Here is a 17,589-nt window from a genome sequence, read left to right as displayed (position 1 = left end):
TAGGTGTTATGGGGCAAAATATTTTACCTTGGAATGTATGGAAAAACACCAAGGAGTCCGAACATTTGACACACATTCAAAACCCTGACCTAAGTAAATCCTTAAACTTCAAAAAACACTTGATTTCACAGTTTTCGGTCGGAATCTTGTAACTAAATCTGTAGTTTTATATGTTGTGTTTAATGAACTGTTGATCGTATTTTTATTTTTTTTATTTTTCAGTTTATTTTCGACATATGAGTTTGAAGGTCCGTTTTTGGTATCTTTCGCCTTTGTTTCAAATCTAGGTCAGTTAAATTTTGTTTGTCTTTAGGCCTTTAAATATTGTATTGTATTGACTATAGATATGTTTGTCGTTCGGTTGCCGTCTCGTCGACATATATACCCTAATCGTTTCTTTATTTATTTTCAATAGCATATTCGGATATCAGAATACTCTTGCAGAACTGTATTTTTGGACTTGTTCTTCGTGTGGTATCTCTTTCGATTTTTTTATCAAGCATCTTCATAGTGAAATTTGTACTTTTATTTCAAAGAATTCAATGTTATCTCCTTTGTATCTACAATTATGTTGTTATCATCCAAATACAACATTCGAAACAGCGTAGTTTTGCCCTGGAAAAGAATAGTTTAAATATCATTGCATTCCTCTCGTCAGGACATATGCAAAACAAATTACATGTGCACGGACTCTATTCCCGCCAATTTCATTCAACGAAAGGAAGACAAATTTGCAATTTTAATTTTTGCATTGTTCAATATATTCTAACAGAAAACTTATTCACAGCTGTAATCACTTCCCCACAGTGCACTTTCTGTAATTGTCCTTTTTCAATTTCGTGTATAAGATGCAAACACGACTCCGCAAACTTAGGCCAATTATTTGGAAACAAAAGGAATATTAAATTTCCTTTGTCATAATCGTGTCGTTTTTGTTTAGAATTTGCAATATTTTATCTTAATTTGTAAAATTCATCACAAAAATAACGGTCATCTCAATGAATTGACCTACCTCTTTGTGCAAGGGTCTAAAAGCATAGGCACTTTTATCAGATTTCCCCCTATATACCTTTATGTTATATTTTTTCTGAGACAAGTGCCTGTGTCTAAAAGTCTTACTTAGTATACAATGAGTTATAAATCGTTGTTTAAAAGTTGCACACTAGGACTTTGGAAAAACTTATAAGCTTAAACGTTCGGAATTGAAGATTCCCAATGCATTCTTTCGGTCGGTTTGATTAGGGGCCAAGGGCTGGCGTGTCAGTGGCTGCTAATAGTCTTTTGTTCATTTGTATATCATTGTCATTTTGCTTAGTTTCTTTTGTTACCTAATCTGATATCTGACTCTTTTAAACTGAGTGTAACTGTGCATACTGCTTTGTGTTTTCTTTGTTCTACATTTACTATAGGTATAGGGAGAGGGTCGAGATCTCACAAAACATGTTAACCCCGCCGCATGTTTGAGCCTGTCCCAAGTTAGGAGCCTCTGACTTTTGTTGGTCTTGCATATTTTATGGTCTTGGTTCATTTGTGTGTTTTGAAATTTTCATTGAACTAGTACACAATTTTATTTAGGGCCGGCCAGCTTGGGACAATCTCCAGGTGCGGTAAATTTTCGCTGTGTCTCCATTGGTGGTCCTCGGCTATTGTCTGCTATATGATCGGGTTGTTGTTTCTTTGACATATTCCCTATTTGAATTCTCAATTTAATTTTTAACTGCGTACTTTATTTTGGCCTTTTTAAATTTTAGGATTCGAGCGACAATAATTAGTATTTTGTTGACGAGAAGCGCATCTGGCATACACAATTTGAAGCCTGGTATCTATGATGAGTTTATATATACCTTGTCCTGTGACATGTATTGTCAGAGAAAGTCCACCATTTCCTAGTGTCACATGCTTTGTTCCAACAACTGGACCATTTCTTCCTCGTCTTACAATGATATCATATTCTCCTTTGTATGCACGAACAGTCACTGAACTGGTGAAACGATGAGTTTCATGGGTATGCCAGCGGTTTTGGTAGACGAGTCCAGCTTGGTTATACTATTGTCAATGAAATAATAATATAACAGGTTCTTATGGAATTCTTTGCGAAATTCAGTAGAAAGTAACAATGTATAAAATATTCTGAAATGATTTACTAAAATGTAATAATATTTCAAAAATGTGCTGTTCTCGTAAACTTCTAAAAAATACAAAAACAAAAAATAATTATACCGTTACTAATTCGCCTTTTCAAAATATAAAGAACTATGGATACACCAAAATGAAAATATTGTTACGTCATTGGTTGAATTTCCATTGTTTAGAAAGGTTTAAACAAAATTAATCATAACGTTTTGGTGAACGTATTTGAAAATATAACCCAGAATGCATGCAAATCTGAATAGGCGAATTCAGCTCGAAGCAGCAATACAAAAAAAAAAGTTTAATAAAAAAGACTCTGCCTTTCACCTCTATTTGATATAACTATGATTGAGTACATAAAAAGTTAACTAATAAATTTCTAGCTAATATATGCTAAACCAAAAGAGTAGACGTAACATTTTGCTATTTTCACTTTTAAGTAATCAATCAAATGATAAACCTGTAAATTTTGTCCAATTGCCAATGCTGCATCCTGACTGTTCTGTTCCGGACCCCAAACGTCGTCTAAAATTATACCTTCTACTTCCGGTCGTGAGAATAAAAGAGTCACCACATCATCTAACAGTTGGGCTCGTAAGGAAACAGGGTCTTTATGAAATGCAAGACTTGATATCCACAATGGTGACCTTGCCTCAGCTAATTTATCAATTCTGTACTAAATAGTAATAATGAAATAATATATATATTTACTGTTTTCTTTTTTTTTCATTTGTTAAAAGCATAGGAAAAACGTTTTGATAACACGTTATACCCACCACGGCAAATATAACGAGAGGTCATATACTGAACGGCTTTAAAAACGCAACACTCGATTATTTTTGTGTTATTTCGAATGAATGTGTCTCCGTCAAAAGCGATGACTGCATGTTACAAACGCCAAAATAATTGTCAGAAAGGTCAACAAATTCTGTCTGACATGTTTTGGGTTCTGTTTTACACCTTCTGGTTTTGCATTTGTTCAACCCATTAATTGGTTTTCGCAATTATGCGGTTGGAACCTCAAGGCTTTTAAGGTTTTCCTTCAGTCGATTCTTTGGCAATTCAGTTGATGGGAAACATTTATGGCATGAATCTGTACTCAATGGCACTCGGCAATTTGATAAGCAGTTGACGTTGCGGCCGTAAACATGTCTGGCAAATGACGTTGCGTAATCAAATTTTGTTCAAGTTTCATTGTCACTAAACGTGTATCTGTTCATTGATGTCCAGCAACAAATCTTGTCTTCTTGTATCGCTGTCGGAAGGACAGTTAGACGAGTTTCTGAAGTCATACAGTATGGTTGCAGCACGTTTATGTTTTAATGTTTGCAGTATTCTCAAGGGTTAACTCAGTTTTTTGTTTCTCAGTTTTGGCAAAATGGAGATGCAACATTTTTAAACTTGTTTAAGTGAGGCAAAGGATTGAAAGAACTGTTTTACAAAGCAAAACAACTGAAACAATCTTCATTGGTCCAAAATTTCGCTTTAAGAAATTCGTGCGACTTCAAAAATTCGGTATGTTCAATAACAACAGGTAAGTTAGATTTTATTTTTTTGTACGGAGAAAGAATTATGATAAGCATGCAAAGTAGTTTTTTGAAAATCAAACAAGGTTTGGTAAAAAAAAATCAACAAAATGAGTGTTGCGTTTCTAAAGCCGTTCAGTATATAAGATTTGAAACAGCGTCCGCGTACCTAGATATAGATGTGGTGACGTCAATGACGCGGGTTAATGACCTCAAGAAAATTCCTTTTTTATCTTCTTTTTTCTTCGTCTTGTTTTTTATGTTTCTCTTTTTTTTTAAGAAACTTAATTGAAAAGTTTGACTTATATAAAAAGCAGCTTAAAAAGCAAATGAAATTATGTATTAAAACAAGGTCTGGAGTAGTTTTAACAGTGTCTTGAGTAAATACTAGAAAATTGAAGAAGCATAAACAGTCATATAATAAAGCAATTGTTGACTTTTGATTTCATTACGTTGGCCTCGGTAAATATCATATCTCTGGGGTTCATAAATCATTGTATCAACCTCATCAAAAGTCATTTATTGTATAATGAAACTCGTTAAAGTTATGATGATGGAAGTATTTTAGTAGGTCGCCATCTTGGTTTTGTGAGTTGTTTTGGTGGTTTTTGTTGTTGACTATATTGATGTTATGTCTTCACAACGGCTGCTGTCAGGGCCATATTGGTCAGCTTGACACCCCGCTAACCTCGATGATGGAGAACTGGTCGATGAGTCTCGGACGTAGTATTAACGATGACAGGAAGCATTATCAGGACCACTGCCGTGGGACAGTGAAATGGAGATCGGTTGTCAGTCGGCATAACACTGTCCCAACCATAATGGGTTTTGAAGTGAACGCTGACGCGGGTTACGCGGATAGTGCCTAACGTATCCTGACTCTGTATAGCGTTGAATAGGTTTCTGTCATCGAAAATAGTAAGTCGTTGATCGATCTGTCAGTTAACCCTCATTGAAGATAGCGGTTACAAAAGAGCTGACTCTGCACGTCCGTTCGGTTGTAATGACTGAGACGTGACTGAATTTTCATGAAGTAATGTATGAGTAATGATTCATCGTTACACAGCGTCATCCATGTCATATATTTATATAGAGAGAAAAGAACTAGCCTAAGGGTAGGAATGTTTGTTGAAGGGTGACAAGTGCAACATTTTTTCCGTCCTCTAGTTTTTTCGATTATGGGCTGTAATATTTTCAACAACCGATACTGCGTGTGTAAACTTTGTCATATTTGGAACTGATTTTGGAATTGTCTATATATTTGTTATTATCTATGTTTTCAAAGGAATTAAACTTCCAATTCCGATTATTTCAAACATAGACTCGGTGTAAAAAAACCAACTCTATCATAGTTTAGAAATTTCCTGAAAAATGAGTAAACGGCTCTTATTTCAGATATAACTAAACCGAAACACACATTGCAATTAGTTTACCGTTGAATTGCCGGAAAAAGACACAATTCAGGATTATCAGGAAAGAACGTTTGGCTTAAAAACATTTCCAAAGGAAAACAAAACGAAAAAGGCTAAATTTGTCATAAATCAACGATCATACTGCAAAATTCGTGTTACCTCCAAACTCTTTTTTTATGAACTATATTAAACAATGAGTTACAATGCTAGGTTCGGTAGACTTACCTTTAATGCATCCATGTCTATGTGACTGGAGTTAAAATGTGCTTTAATACCAAGTCCATAATATGGAGTATGTATGCTCCTCAATCGCTTAGCCATATTAGCATATGCCTAGATAAATAAATGTAATTCGGAGTTTAGTATGACATCCATTATCACTGCACTAGAACACATATTTGTTTAGGGGCCAGCTGAAAGATACATCCGGGCGTGGGAATTTCCCGACGCATTGTAGACCCAACGGCAGCCTTCGGTTGTTGTTTGCTCTATGGTCGGGTTGTCACTTTGACACATTAACCATTTCTATTTTCATTTTTTGTCAATGCACAGCTCGTTACAAAATAAATATTGAATCTTTGAAACACGTTAAAAAGATTTAGTTCATAATTTACGAAAACATGTTCATCTGAGATAAAACACTGCTTGTAGGAAAACGGACTATTCATAATTTGCAGCAGATCCGCAGTTTACAAAAGGATTAGAAAAAGGAACAGAAAAGTAAACAAAATCAAAACAACAACATTGCTGTTAATATAAACGATATTGGTCAACTTCTTCCGAATTCTATGTTTTTGACTGATCCCTTTTTTAAATTTTAAATTCTCTAGGTTTTCGTGTTAAAAATCCATTAAACACTTACTGTTGTGTGTAAACTACTATTGAGAACATTCCGTTCATCTAAAAACAACCTGGCATGTGGAAATCCTTGTCTAGCTTTTAGGAATAACTCTTGTGTAATATTTGCTGATTGTGTGTAGATCTCTAGGAAATCATCTTGTAATACATCACTGTACACATCTAAGTTTTCAAAACTAAAAACAATACATTGCAAAATGTATAATATCATTAACATTTTGTTTTGTAGTACTACAGTTTTAGTCCATTGGCTATATAAATATTTAATAGTTGACGACTGTACAATAATTAATCAACATTGCTTACTGATAATCTTTTGATTAAGGAATGACTGTAATATTTTTTTTGTCTATGAAGAAATAACATAACAAATTTGGTGCACACTGAATAACGCGCGTAGCGGGTTATTTAACAGTGTGCACCACCTTTTTTTTAATGTTATTTCGAATAGACAGAAAAAATATTACAGTCCTTTCTTATAATTTAAATCTAAATTCCATTTTAAACCGTAGAAAACCATGAAAAAAACGTTGATGACGTCACGGTCACATGACTAAATTATGTCTATGGGCTCATAACAAAATAACGTCAGCCAATCAGATGACGCGTCACATCCAAAATTATTTTTTTGAATGTGGGTAAAAAGTTGTAACCAGGAGATGTATAAACCTTCAGTAACATGAACGTTGGCACTAAATTGACCTTATCATATATTTTGAATAGTTTCCCCGACCTTTTTATGTATTTTCAAGCTTGAAAAGGTGTTCAAGTGACATTTTCCAGCGGCACATCCTATCATCCCGTATATAGAAACTGCTCCCTTTCCCCCGAGGGTAAAGACTGAGTATAACAACGTAATGTTTTGGCCTTTTCCTTTTTTTATATTCAAATGTCACTGATTAGTCTTTGGTAGATAAAACGTTCGTATGGCGTACACAATTTTAATCCTGATTCCTATTATGAGTTTATTTGCAGTATCGCTCGTGCAAGCTGTCAAAGATTAATGAATATTTCAAGATGAGCGATGGCGTTGGTTCATGTCTGTCATATTTGTGTTTTATAAACAGGTTATGTTATCAATTAAGTCGTTAATATTCTCTTTGTTCGTGTATTTTTAAGCTTGAAAAGGTGTAAAGGTGACCTATTCCAGCGGCACATCCTATCATTCCGTATATAGGAACTGCCCCCTTTTCCCCGAGGATAAAGACGGAATATAAAAACGTAATTGTTTTGGCCTATGTTTTTTTTTTTTTTTTTTGTCTGGGTCTTTTAAAGCCGACCACATATTTATTTTCATTGTTGAAGGTCGGACGATTGCCTTTAATTGCTTACATTCATTCATTTGAACTTTGGTTGATAGTTGTCTTATTGACATCAAACCACATCTTCTTATTCTTATATTTATCACAGAAATATAAGTTGTGAGTAAACAAACAAATGTATATATTACTTCAACTCATATATTGCGAAATAAAAAACTGCCGTCAAGTTATATAAGTGGAAACATTTATTGACAGTATAAGTCATTAATAACTAAGTCTTGAATTAAGAAATTATTCACCTACCTCCCATTAAACAATGCAGCCATATAATTAATTCTATCTTGAATAGCAAGGTTTATATCTCTAAGAGGTAGTTTAGATATCCAGTCAGGATTACTTTTGCTCAACGCAGAGAATAAGCCACTCCCCCATCTTTTTAACCTTCAAGAAGATATAAGAAAACACTTTTGTATTACAAATAAAACTACAAAACAGATATTAATGAAATATTATCACTTACAAGACATTAGTTTGATAAGTCATCTCCATCTTATGTTTCCTCTATTTATAAATTTCGAGGAAAATATTATACGGTTTCTAGATATAGTTTAGAATTTATTAAGATTTCTATTTTGAAAAGGAAGACATTTAAACTACGTACCTATGATTTTGAAGACGTTGCATTGCTTGCACTAATGTTTCATTGTCTATCTGTCTCTGCAAAATCCAAAAAAACGGCATGCAATAATTTAATGCTATAATGAAAAAGGTTTTAATAAATCAGTTTACAAATGTAGTTGGACTTCGTCGTTTCCTGTCTTTTTGGACGCGCTGGCCCATCTGATATTGTGTTTGTTTGTCCAGTGTTATATTAAAGATTGCTTATTATGATTATTGAAGATACACCAACTTGAAAAATAGAACTCTTATTCACTCCAATAAAAACTTTGACAATTATCTGTTAAATAAAAGTTTGACCCCTTTACCCCATGGTTCACTGAACAGTGGAGATGTTACGATTTCACATTTAGGTAATAGTTCTTAAAATATTTGACATTCTGTGACCAAATAATGTTAACGGTTTCATAGAACTAATATTAAAATGTGTAGTATGGCTGTTTTATACAATCAAGTAGTGGTCACATCAACTTGAAACTTAAAAACCTATGTTGATAATTATGTTTATTTATTTTACTATATGGCAAATAACAATTGTGACCTCGTTAGCATGTTCACTGTGCAAACAAGGTATGGTATGCAAACAATATTATTTCTTGAGTCGTATACATACATGTAACACATAGTTATATGTGAAAGTCTTACGTCTAAACATTTCACCTCCAACCAATAATAGTAAAAGAGGCATTCCAAAAATGTATTAATCTCGTTTACTCATTTGTCATGTTTGTAGAATGCTTCAATTGTGTCATTCTATGTAATCACTCTCTTATTTAAACGTTTCGTTGGGACCCTTCAATGTGTAAGTACTTAACACACCTGTTGACACTGTATAGGTTGTGTTTCGTAATCGCACTTCACAAAACATTATACACATATAAAGTATGAGAATATATTTACTTTGCTTGCTGAAAACTTTTAAAGTTGAAATCATCCCTTCGTAAATTTCACGGACGCCATCACGAGTTGTTGACCGTTATGGAATAACCGTTTCACAAATGATATCGGATATGTTCCTTACGTCGTAACTACAATCCCCTTCCCTTTCATGAGTTTGACCTACCGAATAAGCCTATTTACCGGATTTGTAATCACATAAGCAACACGATGGGTGCCGCATGTGGAGCAGGATCTGCTTACTCTTCCAGAGCACCTGAGATCACCCCTAGTTTTTGGTAGGGTTCGTGTTGTTTTTTCTTTAGTTTTCTATGTTGTGTCATGTGTACTATTGTTTTTCTGTTTGTCTTTTTCATTTTTAGCCATGGTGTTGTCAGTTTGTTTTAGATTTATGAGTTTGACTGTCCCTTTGGTATCTTTCTTTCCTTTTTTTAAAGAATTTAAGAGAAAAGCCTTGTTTCATTTTTTTTGGTATTTTGATATATTCAGTGTTGGCTATTGTGACTTCAGAACCATACCCAACAACAAATATTGTTGCAACTCACTGGTAGAAATTGTCAATTACACTTTCAAGAAGACTGTGCTTTCGAGGGTCGTTATCATTGCAACAGCAGGCAAAGTAAGTAGTAGTATACCTGATCAGATTCCATGTCTATCCATTGTATTCCATTGTCTATTTCTCCCATCTCGAAATGGTCGTACATGAACTGACCATAGTTAGTGAGAGAGTCGTTTACTAACAGGTCTGGTTGTATGGTTGAACCAAATGGAAACTGACTCCTTTTTTGTTTAATCTGAAATGTTATTGCATTTTTTTTCTGGTTTTGCTAATTTGGTAAACAAAACCAACAACAACTATTTTTCACAATTAATAAATGCTTTTTTTTTCCGTTTCACATAGATATGATTGAAATTTTCGAATGCTACTCATGAACGACTTTTAATTGTGACAAACAGCATAATTGGTCCACAGCCGGAGTCCAATTTTTGTTTGTTTGTGAAATGTTACTTTACTAGAGGTCCTTGTATGATTTTCATGTTTTTCAATCTGCAATGTTTTACTTAACATTAACCGCGTTGTCCGTCTTTTCGTTTTATGGACAAGGAGTATTTACCAATTTTTTCTTGTATTATTTTGATTTTTTTAATCTGAAACTTCCCTTGTGTTGAACCTATGTTTTGTTGCCTTCTAATTTAAAATAAATCAGCGAACATGGGAAACTGTATTAGAAATAACTTAGGGTTCAAGGGATTATTCCACCATTAAGCTCGACCGATATTCCCAGTGATGCTAAAATAGAGTTAACATTATTCGTGTAATCTACCAATTCACCAACCATCCTAAGACCTATCGTCCATGTGTCTCTCAATTTGCATTTAAGAATACCAATCAGAGTAGAGACAGGTTACACAGAACATGTAAATATTGTGTTTCAACATTAAACTCGTTAAATTAGTACGCCAGACATTTTGAAAATACGCTAGTTGTATTATGGTATTATTTTAGCGTCAATGTTTAAAATTGAGTTATTTTTCTTATTGGGAAATTGTCGTATAGACAAAAGGTTATTTTATAGTACTATTTACGATAAAAGCGTGGTAATTCTGGGGAAATTCGTTTGGTTTTTTTAGGATTTTTCCAAATTCGCATATTATATTTTATTTTTTTTATTTATTAGAAACTAAACAGGAGGCTTACTTAGTGTCGTGTCTTCTTACAATGGGTTTCATATTTCAGATATCGCGAATGTAGAATTAAAAACGTCTTATTAATAATAAATGTTCACATATATATGACAAATTTTGAATGTAATTTTAACATGTATCAATAAAAGCAATCAATATCATGTTTAAAAAATTAAGATCACACCGAAACAGTATAAACACTCTTAATTTCAATTAGCACAAATATATGGAATATAACTGGCAATAGTGCCTACTAATGGAAAACTATTAAGAAAAATAAATATATTTTACAGTGAATTATTAACCCAATATCGATGGGAGAGAGATAATCAAATCTAAAGAATGGACATATTCTAAAGTGAATTTTCATTGGTTAAATATTTCTCAGTGATGTCCTGCCATGGCTTTGTTTGAATTTGTTTGTTAGCTTGTTGGTCATGAATGTTTGTCTCTAATATTTAGCATCACTGGTAAATTGTTGTGTCAGGCATTTCGATACCATAAATTACTTAAAACTTTTACTAAATTCTTTCATAGATACAAAGATTTAATTTGATTAGTAAATTTGGCTATACCTGTAGAAAGCTTATTACAAATGGTATTTCACATCCTAAATTTTATGGTAATATTGTACTTAAAGCGAGGAAATCACTATGTGATCCTTGTAAACTCATCGAACCTTTAAACAAACTTATAAGTAAGGGTTATCTTACCAATATTGTAATTAGATCTCTGAATATAGTTCACATTGGCACTAATATTGATTTTGTCATTAGCAAATTAAAACATAACTAAATTTCATTATCTTTTGAGGTGAGATGTATAGATACACAAACACGTTAATTTTTATTTCTATAGAAGTCGCTCTTCACTATCCTACTACCTGTCGATACATTTATTTTTGGCATTGCACAAGTCATGTCTTCTTTGACTATTAATGACGTTAAAATACTAAATCCCTGGGATGTGTTTTAGTTGATTTTAGTCTATGATGCATGATTTTTTATTATTAATTGGTTTTGGCTTTTAACTAGCTGTCAGTAACTGTGAGTACTCTCAAATCGTATTTGCTTGTTAATTCGACCTGTTGATACTGTTTATAAAATAAATACTTTTTTGTTATTTTTTATTTATATGGATCTTGTCTGTACACCAGCTTTGATTATTTGTAATATCTTTAATTTTTCACTTACTCTTACTCAATTTGTATAAACTTCAAGATCATAATTATTTTTTTAAAACCATTTTTTTTTCTAAAGAAAATTTTGATTGGTAAAATATTTCTCAGTGATGTCCTGCCATGGCTTTGTTTGAATTTGTTTGTTAGCTTGTTGGTCATGAATGTTTGTCTCTAATATTTAATTAACTGTGCATTTGTATTCAGATATCGCAGATCAAATTTATTCGTTCATTGTGTAATCATACGTTTTTTGATTGAGTTAAGTCTACCAATTGATATTTTATCGTGTGTTTTTCTATGTTGTGATGTTATGCTATTGTTTCAGAAAAAGGGAGAAGGTTTGGATCCATTAAAACGTTTAATCCCGCTGCAAATGTTTGCACCTGTCCTAAGTCAGGAATCTGAAGTACAGTAGTCGTTTTTATGTAATATATAAGTGTTTCTCGTTTCTCGTTTTGTTTATATAGATTAGACCGTTGGTTTTCCCGTTTGAATGGTATTACACTAGTAATTTTTGGGCCCTTTATAGCTTGTTGTTCGGTGTGTGCCAAGGCTCCGTGTTGAAGGCCGTACCTTAACCTATAATGGTTTACTTTTTAAATTGTTACTTGGATGGAGAGTTCTCTCATTGGCACTCACACCACATCTTCCTATATCTATATAACTGTTCGATTCAAAACACAACAGAAATATAATCAGCACACCTGCTAGTTTGGTCAAAGTAATTTTTTGATGACTGTTTTCTAAAATGTAAAAAAAGACATCAATTATGACCCTTTATTTTAGTAAGTAGCTTTCAGATATACCATGTTCGCACTCTATCACTGAGGCAGACATATTCAATAGATTCTGGCCATTAAGTTGTTTTCAATAACTCTCAGTTGATTTGTGCATGCTATTCCGATTGCCCATGTGAAAGTGTATTTTGTAATCTTCTACCCTACATCATATTTTGATATTTGTGACTTGTGTTGCGAATAGTACGCAATTATAAGACATTGGACTTTTATTTGACATTGTGTATGTAATATTACGTTGTTAATTGCATTATAGTGAATGAATCATGCTAGAATATTATAGATGGATAGTGAAAGTAATTGTGTATATTTATGTTAATTAAAGAAAGGTTGGCAAATTCCGGAATTTACCCTGTTACCCTAAAAAAATATTATTTATCATTTCTCTAGTTAATTATAGTTTGTTCTAGATTTAGAATGTTCTTATGATTTTGATATATATGGTTTTTATGGATAATTATCATTGTAAAAATAGAAGTAACAGAAGTATAGAAGTATTATCAGTTGAACTAGAAAGAAAAAAAACGGATTATTCCAATGTGGGTATTTTGTAACTGTACATACTGTTAATAACTGTGAGTTATTGGATTAAACATTGTGAAAGATATAAAAGGATTCCGTGTTAGTCTGATTTAGTCACAGCGTGTATTTACTAAGCCGATAGCTTGTTATAGGAAGAGATGTTTGTTACACTGTTGCCTATATTATCTGTTATATCTTAATATATACATGTAGGATCAGTGAAAAGATAAGATATAAAAGATCAGATCGACATTTATAAGAAAATAATTGTAATAACTTGTGCTATATTGAGACTGATTCTATTGTTTAAGACAGTACCTTAAATCGAATGGTATTAAAAAATAGCAATTTTTAATTATTGTCTAATAGTATACAGTCGAAATGGAAACGGTCCATTAACCATAATACGATTTGAAACCTTAACACTTAAACTGTGGATTCGTATTTACGTGGTCACCCATTTTCATGATTTGAAGAAAACTTGCATATTCGTGAATATTTAATTTCGTCGTTTTGGCAAGTCTTCACACATTCGTTAAAAAAAATTTGTAATTCGTTGAACATTTAAGTTCGTGGTTCCCCCTTACCCACGAAAGCCACACAGATTGGTATTCTTGGGATTTTGATGACACGACTGTATATTAACGAACTATATCACATTACCTCGACGTACATATAACTGATATCTATACAATAAGAGCCGCCATTGTGTTGACAATAGTAATCACTGGTATGGTGAGCAACGGGTCTAAAATAAAGAAATGAATGTCTAAGTGTTCAGAAAACGTCGCCAAACGTACCTCGACATTTATTTCTAGGATAGAAACATAATTGTAGAGATTACAATAATAAACTATTTGAATTTGAATATTCGGCTTTGAGTGTTGTGTCATTGTCTGTCATCGGTTAACATTAAAATAACAAAAATTCCGAACTCCAACAAGAGAACTTCAAAACAGAAAGTCCTTTATAAAATTGCATGATCAAAAGCTCAAACACACCTAATAGCGAATCGAAAACAATTGTGATATTCGTGTATTGGTACAGACATTTCCTGTTGTGAAACTTGTGTAAAAAAATCTTGTGATATGCAATTACAATTATTATCTTTTTGTCACTACTGTTTTTTATTTATGCATTTATACTTTATAATAACAAATACCGTTAAGTTTATTTTCTGATTTTGTATTTTTCGGGACAATTTTGGATATATTATGCATACATGCTTAGAGACTACTTAAGAAGCACAACTATTTCAACCTAACTATATAAATTTTATTATCAGCACGTTCTCAAAATTGATTTTATTGTATGATCAAATGCTGTAAGGTAACACACATGTCATTTAATTATTCTGCACTTAGCGGCTGTTATGCAGGCAAAGGTTACGATTTTGTAAACATGGTAAACAGATAGATAATCACCTTTTACCATCGTAATAGCATACATTACACAAATATGTCTGTTCCTGTTATTTTAGTATTTGATATCATTGTTAAGTTTTCCTATAATTTTCTTTTATGTCAGCACCAGTTTAAAATTTTGTCTTGTGTACATGTCTTTTTTATTGACTCATCATAAATTATGGAAAATTATGTATTCTGTGGGAAGTTCCTATTTTATAGTAAAAATATTCATTGCAGACAGGAATATGCCGACGTTAATTTTAATATGCATCTCGTAACTTATCATGATCAATATCAGAATCATGCATACCTAAGTAAAAGTAAAACCTTCAAATTTATAAAATTCAGATTATACTGACGTTAATGTAAGCGTGGCCTTTCGAAGTCGATCAATTTCAGAGTTGGCCTGTGCTTTCCATCTAGAATTCCTTGGTAATACTGTAAGTGATGCTTCATCAAGCATAAAATCCACTTCATGCTCTGGTATTTCAATAGACACGTTAAAATTGTTTGACTGAATACCTGCAGCAGAGTAATGTTACAGTTAGATATCATTTACATGTAAGACAACTAACTTATCATGTTTGTAGAATGGAGGGCAATAGTAACATCCTTTTTATGAAATACCTGGAAATTTTGAACATAAAAGAACCCAAAAAACTTTTATGTGCATGTTCTTGTAAAATAAAAACTAGATAAAAATCAATACACTCTGTCAGCAAAACTGAAGTCCGTTCATTTATAATATATTGAATTTAAGAGAACTGAATCCTGTAACTGATATCTTTGGTACAACATATGCTACTATACACCATATAAACTGAGAAACCTCAAATGTGTTCAGTGCATTACAGAATAATAGAAAATTGCACATCAATAGTGTTTAAAACCCTAAATAGGAAATACAAAAGTACATTTTGAAATCAATTAGGTCAATTGGACAAGAATTTTAGAGTACAATCAATTGATCAACTACAAACTATGATTTATTGAAGTATTATTTATAACAATTGTAAAAAGGAAACCTTTTGTAGTCCTCCGGTCATATTTCCACTTTTAAGCATGAGAAAAGAACAGTGTTTGGAAGGGGGAAAATGCAGGGAAAAAAAGATAAGTTTAACAAAATATTTGAAAGGTTTCGTAGAACAGATTTCTTAGAAATTAATTTATTATAATTAAATTAGTCTTCATTTAATTAATAGATAACAGTTGTATCAGTATGTTTAATTTTGTATAATAGTCTTTATTTAATATTTACCATTTGGTATATATACATCTCCACTAAGCTCGGTCCATTCAAATCCTATCTGTATTTTTGGATAATCCACAAACCTCTGTTTAATATATGTTCCTGTAAAATGATTAAATTTTGCTTAAAAACGGCAATTACAACTTGGAGGTAATGTCAAACATACAAATTTACTGTTCGTGCTAATTGCTGATATGGGGTATTTTATGGGATTTTGTATGATGCTTGGTCCGTTTCTGTGTGTGTTGCGTTTCGGTGTTGTGTCGTTGTTCTCCTCTTATATTTAATGCGTTTCCCTCGGTTTAAGTTTGTTATCCCGATTTTGCTTTTTGTCCATGGATTTATGAGTTTTGAACAGCGGTATACTACTGTTGCTTTTATTTATTGTATGCAAATAATCATTTTGTCAGTCTTGTAACATACAGAGTTAAGACAACCTACGACTTCGTGTGGTTTCCCCGTAATTTTTGTCACAATGCGTTTGTTATTACGTTGCCATAGTAAAAGCCGATTGTAAGTTGACGTCGTGTACACCGGTTAACAACCAGTGTTTCTCATTTATAATATAAAACAACCTGAGATTGTTTGATGACACCGTTTACATCGATTAATCTCGGTTAACTTGATATTGGTGATCTTATATTACAATATGAGAAACATCTTACCATAACGATCGGTGTACTTCACATAAACGTGAATATCTGTGTACATAGTTCCTCTTACTAGCTTCAGAAGTTTGATGTAGCTTTTAAATACATAATTTTCTCCTCCAGAGCTTCGGATGCGTTGTGTCAAAGCCGAAAAACTTTGATCCCTGGAAATGAAATGAAAAAGTTTGTAGTGTAAAAAATCATTTGACGATGCATGCCGTATAATTTTGTCTGTTTGCATTTTCAAAATAGAGACAAAATTTAAGTTTGCATTTTATAGATTAATACGTATTACATGCAAATTTTGTTACAAACATCAAATACACAAACTGCTGTTTACATTAAAAAAAGAATGCAGCAAAGGTTTCATGCTTTTAGAAAAATAAAAAAGGCTCAATTTTCACTAAATCAATGACCAAATGTTGAAACAATGATACGCTCTCTATAATTAAAAGATTTGTTTTCAACCGACCCTCATTGTCTATTTCTAGATGTAATCAAGATATGAGGCCGATCGAATTAACTGTTTCTGTAGTATTATTTATTTCTAGTTCGATGGGATAGATGCGTTCCACATACTCACCAAATTTTGAATTATTAGTTAAAGAACATCAACTAATTGTAAGGTGATAGCAGTTTACTTAAGTTCAAATATAGAATACCAAAGAACCAAAATCAAAATAACAAAGATAAACTGAAATAATAGATTGGTTTCCAAAAGGAACGTAACCGTGATTGTCAAACTGGACCCAGATTAATTTCGTGTACCTGTCGTTCTGGCGGACTAACTAAAACGAATCAGCAGCTTACATAAAAATATGACGATGAAAGAGTTACATGATTTTTGAAATATTTTAACCTACAATCATTCTTACTAGTTTAATTAAAATATAGAATAACAAATTTTAAAACAGTGATGCGCTCTTTATAATTAAGGTAATATTAGTTTACCTAAGTTTAAATATAGAATACCAAATGAACAAAATTCAAGATTACAAATGTAAACGGAGATTAAGATTTATCTCCATAAGGAGCGTGACAAGGATCGTCAACAGTTTTATTTCATGCATTTTTCGTTCTGACAGCGGGTTTGATAAGCGGACTTAGACAAAAACTAATTACGGTCTTACCTTTGAGTTACCATCACACTCCAATCTCCACTATAACTATTCCTCAATCCATTAGGTTTACAACCCAAACATTCCCAAGGATCTATAGTATTAGGATTTTCAAAGTCTCCATTATCTATTAGATTTGTTGCTGAAAATACTACGCTATATAACGTAATAAAAACTAAAAGGCCTATTAACATGTTGATCACACTGCTCAGTTGTGA

The 17,589-nt window shown here is 32.5% G+C and overlaps 1 protein-coding gene and 1 long non-coding RNA gene across 2 annotated transcripts; both read right to left on the bottom strand.

Annotated features, from left to right (window-relative positions):
• Positions 1 to 511: 511 nt before the first annotated feature.
• On the bottom strand, positions 512 to 2,042 carry LOC134682081 (uncharacterized). The gene is made up of 2 exons (XR_010100774.1): positions 1,845 to 2,042; positions 512 to 615 (listed from the first exon to the last, which is right to left on the bottom strand). It is a non-coding gene; the product is annotated as an uncharacterized LOC134682081 (long non-coding RNA).
• A 467-nt stretch (positions 2,043 to 2,509) lies between these two features.
• On the bottom strand, positions 2,510 to 17,589 carry LOC134727908 (anti-sigma-I factor RsgI6-like). The gene is made up of 11 exons (XM_063592303.1): positions 17,384 to 17,589; positions 16,269 to 16,417; positions 15,613 to 15,705; positions 14,714 to 14,876; positions 13,612 to 13,696; positions 9,399 to 9,557; positions 7,850 to 7,905; positions 7,492 to 7,629; positions 5,931 to 6,102; positions 5,294 to 5,401; positions 2,510 to 2,806 (listed from the first exon to the last, which is right to left on the bottom strand). Exons 1-11 carry the CDS (start codon positions 17,563 to 17,565, stop codon positions 2,510 to 2,512), a joined length of 1,602 nt encoding a protein of 533 aa, XP_063448373.1. The 5' UTR covers positions 17,566 to 17,589.

This window comes from Mytilus trossulus, chromosome 8 (genome assembly GCF_036588685.1).
Source record: "Mytilus trossulus isolate FHL-02 chromosome 8, PNRI_Mtr1.1.1.hap1, whole genome shotgun sequence".
Lineage (NCBI taxonomy): Eukaryota > Metazoa > Mollusca > Bivalvia > Mytilida > Mytilidae > Mytilus > Mytilus trossulus.
This window is presented reverse-complemented; position numbering and strand designations above follow the sequence as displayed.